The sequence below is a fragment of the Sus scrofa genome, chromosome 12 (genome assembly GCF_000003025.6).
Source record: "Sus scrofa isolate TJ Tabasco breed Duroc chromosome 12, Sscrofa11.1, whole genome shotgun sequence".
Classification (NCBI taxonomy): domain Eukaryota; kingdom Metazoa; phylum Chordata; class Mammalia; order Artiodactyla; family Suidae; genus Sus; species Sus scrofa.
The window spans coordinates 50,057,443-50,070,362 of NC_010454.4; the positions used below are offsets into that span (position 1 = coordinate 50,057,443).

The 12,920-nt window shown below is 45.2% G+C and overlaps 1 protein-coding gene across 1 annotated transcript in view; it reads right to left on the minus strand.

The window, feature by feature from the left end:
• ZZEF1 (zinc finger ZZ-type and EF-hand domain containing 1) overlaps window positions 1-12,920 on the minus strand; it is a 113,769-nt gene that overhangs the window by 15,953 nt on the left and 84,896 nt on the right. The window contains 7 exon segments of the mRNA XM_021067699.1: window positions 1,184-1,303; window positions 2,827-3,026; window positions 7,923-8,055; window positions 8,554-8,728; window positions 9,436-9,713; window positions 10,063-10,202; window positions 11,628-11,778. Of these exon segments, the coding sequence (XP_020923358.1) occupies window positions 1,184-1,303; window positions 2,827-3,026; window positions 7,923-8,055; window positions 8,554-8,728; window positions 9,436-9,713; window positions 10,063-10,202; window positions 11,628-11,778 (1,197 nt within the window).

The following is a 12,920-nucleotide window of genomic DNA, read 5'->3' on the forward strand; positions in this document are numbered from 1 at the left end:
AGGAAAACACGTTCGCTAGTACTGACAATCACAGAAATGCCAACTAAAACGACAAGGGACCTTTGTGTTTATTAACTGTGCCACTGACAGGGTAAGCTGGTATCACCTTTTTAGAAGCATTTTGGTGAAACGCACAGAGCAGTACAAACGTTCATAACCTTTGACTCCATAACTCATCTTTTAGGAGGAATGTCAAACAACAAGGTTACAGTCATTACGTGGTTAATGAAGCATTTCATAACGGCAAAAACTGAAATTCAGCTTTAACGGATCATGTGCGGCCTTTAAAAATGATGGTTATGAAAACTAGAAGCTTAAAAAAAAATGGCCATCACATGACCTCTGTTTATTTCAATAGTGTGCTCATTGTATGATTTAAATTTCTGTATGTAATATAGACACAGGAGGAAAAAAATGAGAAAAAGGAAATATACAAAATACTAATGGCAGCTGTGTCTGAGGGGGTAAATTTGGAGATTTTTTTTTTCTATTTTTCAAATTCTCTGAATATAAAGAAATGCAAATTTTGAATATAAAAAAATTTTAATTTAAAAACATTTCCTAAAGAATGAGCGTTCAAATGCTCACCAGGTTATCCATTACTATGTTTTAGCATATTTTTCGAAAACCTAACCAAACCCTCTTGTGGCAACTGAGAGCTGTTTCTTGGAGTTCGGGCCTCTGAGACTAAGAACGGGGGACCGCCTCCCATACGGCAGCAACCTTTCCGGACCTGAAGCTGGCACTGGGCACAGGAACTCCACCAGGAACCACAATAATTCCAATAAAAAAAAAAAAACAAAAAAACCCTAAGGCCTATGGGAAAGAGTAATAAAATGAAAATGATCAACTAAAATCCTACATAAAATAAACATAAGTGAGGACAAATTTAGCTCAAAGGAACTTGAAAGGGAAATAATAATTCAAGGGCACACTTTATTACCAGGATATAATGGTCAATTGTATGTTTCCATAAAATACTTCTCTTTCAATATCCTTTGAACAAACACTGAGTTCATTTTCCCTGACAGGGGAAGACAGTGTCACAATCTCTATTTCCAAAGCGAGGACAAACAACAGCCCAGGAGAGAGTGCAGTGCACAGGGCCGCGCTGGCCCTGACTGACCGGTGCTTCTACTCCCAGGCCAGTGGCTCTGCAGCAGGAAGCACCCTCGTCCCTTACCTCCAGGTCCCGGAGGAGCCACGTTTTACTGAAGCCTGTCCCTTTGCTGCACTTTTTCACCAGCAGCTTCAGCAAATCAGTCTGAAGGAAGGTAGCCTGAGTCTCTTCAAAACCATGAGCCTGCCAGTAGAAAAGGAATGATTTGCAGCTGCCTCAGAGTGAAGACAGTGAGGGTCACTCGGGGAGAAGCAGGCGTCTGTCAGAGCCCAGTCTCAGCGAGCGGCCCAAGTTTACCTTCTGGTGAAAATTCCAGAGTCAGAGGAAGGATGAAAGTCTGAAGCTGAGCCATAACCTAAGTCTGTTCACTCACTGTCTAATTCATTCACTCAACAAATATTTCTGAAGCCTCGTACATTCTACGTGCAGAGTCCTACGCTAAGAACAGAGGTTTTATGTCCCACTCCTGCTCTCTACCTTCCAGAAGCTTCCCACTGTTCCGTAAACTACAATCAAGGTGCCCATCCTGGCTGACAAGGTCCTGCAGGCCCCCTGGCTGCCTCTGTGGTCGCATCTCCTTTTTGCCACTGTCCTGAAGCCCTAGGGTGTTCCTTCTGCTCCCTGACAACCAGGCCTGCTCCTGGGCCTGGAGTTGGCTCTCTCCCAGCATGTAATGCTCTGCCCAGACTCCTTATTTATCACCTCAAATTTCGCCCCCTCAGAAAGGCTCTTTTTGGCTCAGGGTGGTCTTCCTCACAGGCTCTTTGCTGTCTCCCTTGCAATTTAGGCTGAAAGCTCCAAGACAGCAGGGATCTTCTTTCTAGTTCAATGCAACCTACTCAGTTCCATCTGGCATCTGGTGCTCAACAAATATCTAGGGAATGAAGGTTTCAAATACAGAAATGGTTTCTGCCTTCAGGGAGTTTATTTTCTCTTTCCTACTATAATGCAAACAACTAAAGCAATCGTAGGTTGTAATAAATGCCATGAAATCAACAACCCACACATGTGTGGTCTCAATCCTAAAACTAAAAACTTTCAGGGTGGGACCAGAGCTGAAGCACCATCTCGTCCCATCTCCCTGTGGTCCTTCCATGACCTCCTGGCCAACACTGCCGAAGTCAAGAATTCAAGAGCTTTCCAAAGGCAATTGGCTAGTTGGGTCCGGAAGATCGTCCTCAAAGGGATCCCTTCCTCCCCATCGATGTCCCTCAGGCAGTAGAAGCATCTTGTTCCCCACACGGCGAGGCTTCCCATAGGCTTCCCATCTCACGTCAGCCATCGCCCAGCTCTTTACCCCGTCTGCCTTCTCTCACCCCAACTGCCAAACCTATGGCTCAAAGATCCCATAGATATCGGCCCCCTTTAGTCTTCCTATGGTGAACCGGAAGGAGCTGTGGTTCAGAGGGAAAGTGAGAAACTGCTCAGTCCATTTTCCTTCTCATCTTCCAAGGTTATGCACCCACAAGGCAGTAGGACCTGGTTCCACGAGGCAGTGCTGAAAAATCACAGAGAACCAACTACTGGTAAAACTCTGTTTCTTCCTTAAAGTTACCCGTGGGCAAGGCCCCAGCCATTTCTAAAAACCATCAAGATCCTAGGGTTAACCATCCATTGAAATCAGACGGTATTTCCTTCTAGTTAATACCCTGCAGGTGTCAGGTCCCAGGCAGATTCATTAGCAAGTGGAAGAGGCTCCGCCTTACCTTTAGGGTTTTGTATAACCCTTTGAGGGCCAGGGACAGGACCCATGTGGCTTCCACTGCCTCAGGGCAATGGCTGTCCACGCTGGTTTGCAGAAGGTGACTGGCAATAAAGGCAAAGTGCTGGGAGTACTGGCTCAGCTGGGCCTGGGCGTCACTGCCCTCCTGTCCTCCGCCTTTCTGAATCAGCTGGTAGTCCTTCACTGGAGGGTGACGTCAGACAGGAAAACAAAGGCACAAAAAGCACAGTTAACGCTTCTCGCAGCTAAGTTTCTTTCCCAGGAATGTGACTTACTAAAGAACTGCAGACACCAAACCACAAATCTTCCTGGCTTCAAACTTAGCCATTATACATTTAAGGTCAGCTTGTAGCTGAGGACAAAAGTGGTCTGGGGCCACCTACCCATTAGAAACGATGAGAGGCAATGCATGCTCCTACTACTCACACAAACAGCTATCTGCAAAGGTGCCGAGGGGAGTTCTTAAGGTTAGGACACATGAGAGACGCCCACTGCTGAACAAGACTAAGAGGGGTCAGATTAAACAACCAGAACACTGGAAAAAATATACGAAAACAATGTTTTGCAGACACTGGGCAAGGCAGGACAGGACTATGACCCCTGAGAGAAGAGACATAAATCAGGTGAGCCCACCAATAGCCCTGGCTATCTGGAGACAGTTTCCAAGCTGCCCAGCATTGCGTGGAAATCCAAGCAGAGTCCAGTTCCAACGAACTGAAGAGATGGAGGTCGCAGTTCAAGGAGTTCAAGGCAGTTGGAATTTATGGGGCAGAAAACCACAGAGATGGGAGATGTACAGAGAGAAGGAGGTTATGAGAGATCTCTCTAGATATTCACAGAGGGTTCCCCACGAGTCTTTGGCTGAATACTGATCTGTACAAATGTGAGAGGAAACTACCCAGTTCTAGGAAAGAACTACCAGCAAGCAGAACAATTCTTGGAGCTCACATACACCTCTGGAAATATTTTATCTTCCCACCAGTGAGAGTGGAAGTGTCCTACCTGGGGGCAAAAGACTATTTGAAGACATAATGGTCAAAAAAATTCCAAATTTGATGAAAACTATAAATCCATAAATCCAGGAGCTCAACAAACCACCAAGCAGAAGAAACATAGAGAAAATCAAGGAGCTCCTGTTGGGGTGCAGTGGAAATGAATCCGACCAGGAACCATGAGGTTGAGGGTTTCATCCCTGGCCTTGCTCAGTGGGTTAAGGACCTGGTGTTGCCGTGAGCTGTGGTGTGGATTGTAGATGCGGCTCAGATCTGGCATTGCTGTGGCTGTGGCGTAGGCCAGCAACTGCAGCTCTGATTAGCCTGGGAATCTCCATATGCTGCAAAAAAAAAAAAAAAAAAAAAAAAAGAAAGAAGATCATGACAAGGCACATTATAATCAAAATACAAAAAACCAGTGATTAAGCGAAAAATCTTAAAAGTAACAAGTATCCAGAGAAGAGAGACACATTTTGAACAGTAACAGAGAATGACAACTGACTTCATGGCCGAAATTATGCAAGCCAGAAGAAAATGGATTGTTGTCTTCAAAATATGCAAAGAGGGAGTTACCATTGTGGCACAGCAGAAACGAATCCGACTAGTAACCATGAGGATGTAGGTTCAATCCCTGGACCTGCTCAGTGGGCTAAGGATCCAGCCTTGCCATGAGCTATGATGTAGGTCGCAGATGAGGCTTGGATCCTGCGTTGCAGTGGCTATGGTGTAGGCTGGAAGGTGTAGCTCCAATTCAACCACTGGCCTGGGAACCTCTATATGCCTTGGGTGCGGCGCTAAAAAAGAGTTCCTGTCACAGCGCAGCACAAACGAATCCGACTAGGAACCATGAGGTTGCGGGTTGGATCCCTGGCCTTGCTCAGTGGGTTAAGGATCTCGCATTGACGTGAGCTGTGCTGTGGGTTTGAGGTGTGGCTCAGATCTGGCATTGCCGTGGCTCTGGTGTAGGCTGGAGGCTACAGCTCCAATTTGACCCCTATCCAGGGAATCTCCATATGCCGTGGGTGCAGCCCTAAAAACACAAAAGACAAAAAAAAAAAAAAAAAAAAAGAAGTATTAAGGGATGTTTTCAGGGGAAAAAAAGATACCATGTAGCAACTTGAACTTACACAAAGGAATGAAGAGCACCAGAAATTGTAACTAAACGAAAGGATATTGTTTTCTCATTTTAAAACCTCTTTAAAAATATATGACTTTTGGAGTTCCCATTGTGGTGCAATGGAAATGAATCTGACTAGGAACCATGAGGTTGCAGGTTCGATCCCTGGCATCGCTCAGTGGGTTAAGGATCTAGTGTTGCCGTAAGCTGTGGTATAGGTTGCATATGCGGCTTGGATATGGTATTGCTGTGGCTGTGGCCTAGGCCGGTAGCTGTAGCTCCAACTGGACCCCTAACCTGGGAACCTCCATATACCATAGGTGCGGCCCTCAAAAGCCAAAAAAAGGAAAAAATATATATATGACTTTTTAAAGCAAAATAAATAATATATTGTGAGGTTTGTATTGTGTAAAAGTAAAATGTGTGACAATAACAGCACGGAAGATGATAAAATAAAAAATATAAAACCTATAACGTTTCCTTACTATATGTGAAGCGGTATAATATTATTTGAAGGCAGACTACAATGAGTTAAAGATGTATATTATAGACCCTAGTGCACCACTAAAAAATTATTTCAAGGTAAATTCCTGTAAACTTTAGAACAACCACTAAAAAAATGGAGATACAGTTTAAAAGTCAAAGGTAGAGATAACACGGAATCATTAAAAAACAAAAACAAACAAAAAACCAAGGGAGTTCCCTGGTGGCCTAGTGATTAGGACTTGGCACTTTCATGGCTATGGCCAGGGTTCAACCTCTAGAGTGGAAACCGAGATCCCACATCCTGCGAAGAGGGAAAAAGGAACAAAGAACTGATGGACAAATAAAAAACAAGACAGAAGTCGTAGAAATGAACGCAATGATCTTGATAAGGACTGAATATAAATGGTGCCAACATCTCAATTAAAAGGCGGGTATTGTCGAACTGGATTAAAAAAGAAGACTCCTTTATGTGCTGCTATCTGCAAGAATCCACCTGAAGTGTAAAGCAAAAGAACTGAAGAAGAGGCATCTTGCAAGGGTTAGTCATTTTTTAAAAAGCTAGAGAGGCCACAGAAATTATTAGCTTTCAGAACAAGAATATTATTAGGGATAAACAGAAACATTTCACAATGAATGAGAACACACAATTCCTTTCTCAGTAATTGTTAGAACAGCCAAAAAATCAGTAAGAATATAGAAAACTTGAACACTCTCAAGTGACTTGACCTAAATGACAATGAATGTCTATAGGACACTCCACCAACAACACAGCATGTGCATTTTCTTCAAGTGCACATGGAGCCTTATGAGAAACAGGCCAAATTTCAGACCATAAAACAAGTTGCAATTATCTTAAAAGGACTTAAATCATTTATAGTATGTTCTCTGACAAAAAAGTAATTAAGGAGTTCCCGTCGTGGCGCAGTGGTTAACGAATTCAACTAGGAACCATGAGGTTGTGGGTTCAATCCCTGGCCTCGCTCAGTGGGTTAAGGATCTGGCGTTGCCGTGAGGTGTGGTGTAGGTCGCAGACGCCACTTGGATCTGGCACTGCTGTGGCCCTGGTGTAGGCTGACAGCTCCAGCTCCGATTAGGCCCCTAGCCTGGGAACCTCCATGTGCTGCGGGAACGGCCCTAGAAAAGGCAAAAAGACAAAAAAAAAAAAGGTAATTAACCTTGAAATCAGTAACAGATATCTGGAATATATCCCAAATACTTGGAAATTAAACAACAAAAACTTAAATAATCATAGAGGGAAAAAAATCACAAGTAGAAAATATTCTGACTTGTATGAAAAGGATAATACAACATATCAAAAATTGTTAATGCAGTTAAAGCCACACCTAGAGGGAACATCATAGCATTAAAATGCTTCTATCAACAAAGAAAGGTCTCGAAGCAGTGATTTAGACTTCCACCAAAAGAATCCAGAAAAAAAAAAGGGCAAGTTAAATTCAAAGCAAAAAGAAATCAGGAAATTAATAATGTTAAAGATAGAAATCAATGAAACAGAAAATAGAGAAAAAACAGACAAAAGCTAGTCCTTGGAAAAGATTACACAAATGGATAAATCTCTGGCTAGACAACCTAGGTAACAAAAAAAGAAATGACACCAATTACCAAAATCAGGAATAAGAGAAGGCAGCTGATAGTCTATTGCCAGGTTCAGAGAAATTAAGACCTACATTTCCTAAGACTGACGTTTATTTCCTAAGTGAATGGAGAGATCGACCATGCTCCTGGGTGAAAAGACTCAATATTGTTAAGATGTCACTTCTCCCCAAACGGAGCTATAGATTCACTGCAATGCCAGCCAAAACCCCAGCAGGTTCTTTATAATAGCAACTGATAAGTTGAGGTTCTAAAGTTTATAGAAAAAGACAAAGGAACTAGACTAGCGAAAACAATTCGGAAAAGGAATATGAAGTTGGAAGACCTGATTTCAATACTTAGTATACTAACATGGGGCCAACTAAAACACACAGAGCCATATGTACAAACGATTGGAGAGGGCCTTCAAGTTGATCCAGGAGTCCACTGGTGGCTCAGTGGGCTAAGGGTCAGGCATTTTCATGGCTATGGCTCAGGTTCAATCCCCAGCTCCGAATTTCCGCAGGCCACAGGTACAGCCAAAAAATAAAAAAAATCGATCCCAATTCAATCACATCATTTCTTTCTTTCTTTTCTTTTTTTTTTTGGTCACACTACAGCATGTGGATATTCCTGGGTCAGGTGCAAACTAGCGCCACAGCAGCGACCTGGGCTGCTGCAGTTACAATGCCAGATCCTTAACCTGCGGTGCCATGAGTGAACTCTGTCAACCACATCATTTCAGAAATGAGGAAAAAGAAGTTCAGGGAGCTATAACATGATTTTTAAACATATATCTGCAGGGGCAAAAACCAAGTATCTTCACTGATTTTAGGGTATACAGGGACTGGACAACATTCTCGCATTCTTAGAAAAAATAATCATGCTTGGGACCTGTTTTCCTCTTGCGGGTTTTGACATCGACGATCACAGCCCTGTTCTTCTCAGTAAAGTGCTTCAAGATGATCACATTATGTGGTTCATTGGCATTATCCACATACACACAGCGGGTCCCTACACAGAGGACCTAAACGTGACAGAGACAGAAGAGGCAACTCAACAGCGCGTCCAGCATCGTCTCTTTGGCTTGTGCCGCTGACGTGAACAAGCATTCAAGGCTAGGGTTCTTCCCATCTCAGCCCAGCGCCTGGCACAGAACTGGTTTAAGTGCTTGCGGGGTGAAGTCATGTTTTCACAGTTTTCTTTGCCCCAACCAGTTGAGAGACATGAAAATTAGAAATGAGGTCAAGATGAATGTCCATGTGAAATACAACTGTACTCTGAGGTTCTCTGTAATTTAGTATATTACAGCTACCTATTATTCAGAGCCAACTGCTGGCTAATAAAATGAATCAAATAGCTAAATTGTTAAAAATGCAGGGTGAACAAACCCATCATCTTGAAACTACACCAATACTGTAAAAGCAAATTATATAACTAAAGAAAAAAAAAAAACTTCCAAAAGTGTAGACTTTAATGTGCCTGATGACAGCTGGAAGAAGAGGCGAGACCGTCAGTGGAGTACCTGGGGGAAGCCGACCAGCACAAGCAGGGTGAAGATGTTGGTGTGCTTCAGCTGGAAAGGCAGCTGCTTGATGCAGTGGTCTGTGAAGGTGGCAATGACGTCACGCCACAGAGGGGCGCTGTTGAGGGACCGCAGGATCTCTGCCATGGAGCACGCCCAGTCCAAGCCCACCCGGCTGGAAGGCAAGAGCTCCATTAAATAAATGGCAGTGCACAGGCTTCAAATTCAACTCATCGGAGCGCGCTACATTCCAAGGTAGACCCAGAAGCATGCCAAAGAGCCCTGCGTTAATAAGTTTTGAAACTAACAGAACCATGCTTTTCACATAACGGTGGGGGCGGGGGGAGAAGCAAGATTTTGTTACTTATATACTCAGTCTACAGCTATACTTTAAAAAAAATCTCGGTAAAGGTCACTCCCACATGTGCACTTGCGCAAACTCTCAAGCACAGGAAAAAAGACTGGAAGGAAATATATTAAAACAGCACCAGATGCACTGATATGGTACAAGGCAAGGTGATTTCTTGTTTTTGTTTTTGTTTCTTTTTCAAATTTTTGTTTTCCAAATTTGGTATCATGATTATATTACTTTTATAACAAAAACATATCTATTTTCTTCAACCTCAAAGCCTACATTTATTACTCTCAGGAAAAAAACAAACCAGAACATGTGTCACCAGAGAGCTGAATCGGCAGACAGTGCCGAGATGGCACAGCTACTTTAAGCACAGCTTTACTGTCAGCTGACAGCACTGCTAGTGAAACTTCTATTCTCACAGAAGATTACTAGACAACAGCACTGAAGCACACTGAAATTAATCAACAGCCAGATCACTGATCTAAAGAACTGAACACCAAGGGGGTACGGCGAGGAGTGGCTACCTGTCCAGACAGACGGCTCCCAGGCTAAAGAGCAGGTGGGTGGTCTTCCAGCCATCAGGCACGAGGGAACTGTCTCCTGCCGCAAACAGGTTGTGTTTGGCTGAGAGGACCTTGGTCACTGCGGCATCTACCTCCGCTGGCAAAAGCCGGATGATTAACTGGCCAAGCAGACCCAGTGTGAGGTGGTAGGTTTCGTTCAGGTGGCCTGCGTTGGAGATGACGACCTGAAACATGAGCGGCAGCACGTGCTCCAGGTCTATCAGGGGCCCTGTGGGATCCTGTCAGGAGGGAGAAAAATCTGTTCAATACAAAATCTATGTAACCACATCAACTAAACACTCTATCGCCTTCGTATTTTATTTATAACTGGACTGGGGCCAAAGGAATTATGCAGCATCTCTGAGAAATGGCTTAGGTACAATCTACTGTAAAATAAACATTCTCAGGCACCATTTTACAATCCCACTTCTAACTGATAATCCCACACCCTCAGGGATACAGCGACAACCGCAATTAACAGTTAATTTCAGTATATAGTTTTCCAAAATTTTTTTCTATACATAATACCACCCCTCTTTTTTGAATCAAAAAAAAAAAAAAAAAAAAAAAAAGCCATTTGTCTCTTACCGAGTTTAGGGGAGGTAACATGGCTGCTAGTAACCCCAAAATCCTCTTCTGGGAACACTCAGCAAACACCTGCTCAGGACTTGGAGTAACTGCTTTTTCCTCCATGGGTTTCTGAGATGATGCTTCTGAATTTTCAGCATCTGAGTTGTAAAATACCAAACACTCAGAGTTTGCAGCCTCTATATATGTATGAAGAGGGAAGCGAACCACATGCACTGCCCCTGTGCCATGACAGAATCAAGCTGGGACTTTACAAACCTACAGCTGAACACGTCTACCTCAGCGAGGCCTGCCCTGATCACCCGGTTTTGAAGTCAAGCCTGCTCCTCTCTCTCCCGACCCCTCTGCACTCCCCATCACCCTGCTCTTTCATGCTCACAGCATTTAATTACCCTTTAACATATTTTATCATTTGATATTGTTTATCAAATCTTTCTAGATTTTTTTTTTTTTCAGTGACAATGTTTCTGGAGCACAGCAGGTACTCATTAAGTACATGAATGAATAAACTGTATGTGAACCAGGATGCTGGTCCTCGGCTGGAATCAGACCGGAGTGGCTTCTGATGACTCCGGACTGACATGGCGTGTCAGACTGTTTTCTGGAATTTCGAATGAGATGCTCTGCAGAGATGAGCACCAGCCCCTTCTGAGAGCTGGTCCCACAGACAGGGCAGAATGCCGGGTGCTCACCTCTGCCCCCTCACAGAGTGGGTGCGTGGGAAGGATCCTGCCTCCCTGGGCTGCCTGAAGGAGGAGGCTGACATTTGCTGCCAGTCTCCTGGCCCTTCAATCTTCCTAAAACATGGCTCTGACCTTGCTGCTGCCGTCCCCAGGCAGGCGTCTGAGGGCCTCCACGACAGAGCCCCAGCACCCGTCCAGGTCCGCCTTCCAGGGCTCCATTCCCTCCCTACACACCTGCCCAAAGGACTTCTCCCTGGATTCATCTGGGGGTTCCCACTCGGGGGCCTATGCTCACGTTGTTCCTTCTGCTCTGAAAGCCCTCCCCCCGCAGCAGAGCCCGGCCTACTCGCGATGCCCTGCAGGCGCCTTCACGAGGCTTCGTTTGGAGGCCGCCTGATCCAGTTAGAACCAATCACTGCTAACAGCCGCTCAGGCCCCTCTCCGGGATGGATCACATTCCACCTTACCTTTCCGTCACGAACACCTTTGTCTTAAACCCTCCCAGACTGTAAGCGCCGTGAGGGCACGAGGCACATGTCTGTCTGTCTGATTCGGTCCCTATTTCATCCCCGGGGTCTGGGAGTGTTTGGTGCATGGAGGCCCTCAGTAAATGAGGGAATAAACAACATAGGAAAGCAGGCAGGATGAAGGAAAGATGACTCTTAAAGTGTTATCAACACCATCTGACGCAGGACAGAGAAACCACGCGCCCTTGGCTGCTAGCCAATTCTAACGTGTGTGCAAGAAATAACTCAGGGGTAGGCATGTGCGTCTTTCAAGACGAAACAGATCTCGATCCCTGGCCTGGGAACTTCCATACTGCGGGCGCAGCCAAAAAAAAAAAAAGATGAAAGAGATCAAGGTAATTGTCAGAGTCTTTACCTGGAAGTCCTGTAGGTGTGCAGGCATCTGCAGCTGCGTCTGAAGTCTGAGTGCGGCAGGAGGGCTCCTTCATTAATGAGACACCTTCATCCGCCTTACTTCTCTGCTTGGGATCCAAAGGCCTGACTTCCTTGGGAACATCTCTCTTACCCTAAAAACACAATGCGGAGTGTAAAAGAATTAAGGTATCTGTCTTATAACAGAAGTTTACTTGCTAATATAATACAATTTCTAAAATCACTGGCCAATTGGTCTTCACAAACTAAAATACTTTTGAATTAGAGTAGGCCCCTCACTGCTGCTGATACTCTGTACCCTAATTAAGACAGCAGTCACTGCATCACATTCCCCCAAACGTCTTCCGCATGCCGCTCTCTCAGAGCCTGCGGTCACCTCGCCAGTGGCTCTGCTACAAACCTCTACGCGTTCTATTTGTCTTTCAGAAGCCAAAGACGGAAAGAAAAAAAAACAAAGGTGTGGATCTCCTTCCAGCACATAAGCTGTCTTGCCCTTGTCAGAGTTCCATTTCGTCAAGGAGACCTGTGAAGGGGGCCCTCACTGGCGCTGGGAGGGTTTTCTGGGCTCCGGAGTCTGGCAGTGAGCTGCCCAGACCGGCAGGGGATGGTCTTCGGCCTGAATCTCCTCCGGAGTCACTTGGAGTCACCCTCAAAACCACCTGCATGCCCCAGGCCCTCAGCGTGCTTTTCCTTGTTGTCACACAGGCTAATGTGTGGAAACCAGGCCATGCGGGACGTCTTCTGTGCGCGGTGGAGGCACCCCACCTCCAAGGAGCCAAAGGTGGCGTGTCGTACAACGCCGAACACCCCCCAGAGACCCTGACATCTCTGGGTGGCAGCTGACTTGTCCTGCCCTCTGCTGATACTCTCCAGATGCCGTCAGGTCAACATCAATCCTACCCTCAACATCCCCCAAAGAAAAACGTGACTGTCCCAAGAGAGGACCAGGACTGGGAGAGCTGCCTGCTTTGCTCAAAACAGTCCCTGTGAAAAGACCTCCAGCAGCACGTTCTCCGTGCTAAGTGGCGCTGTGTGCAAACACTATCATTCCAAAGTTCTGGCTTAGAATGTGAGTCTTGATCTTTCCTCTTACCACAGGGCTCCAAAGAGCTACTGCAGCTGCACTGCAGGGCCCTTGAAGGGTCCTCACTACTGGTCAGAGGCTGCTGTAGACAGAATCCGCTGGATGTGCCTCTGACAGAGGTTGGTTTCTCAGTGGTTTACAACAAAAAGCATTTCTAGGCATTAGAGGGGTGGAGGGAAGATGCCTTTAACA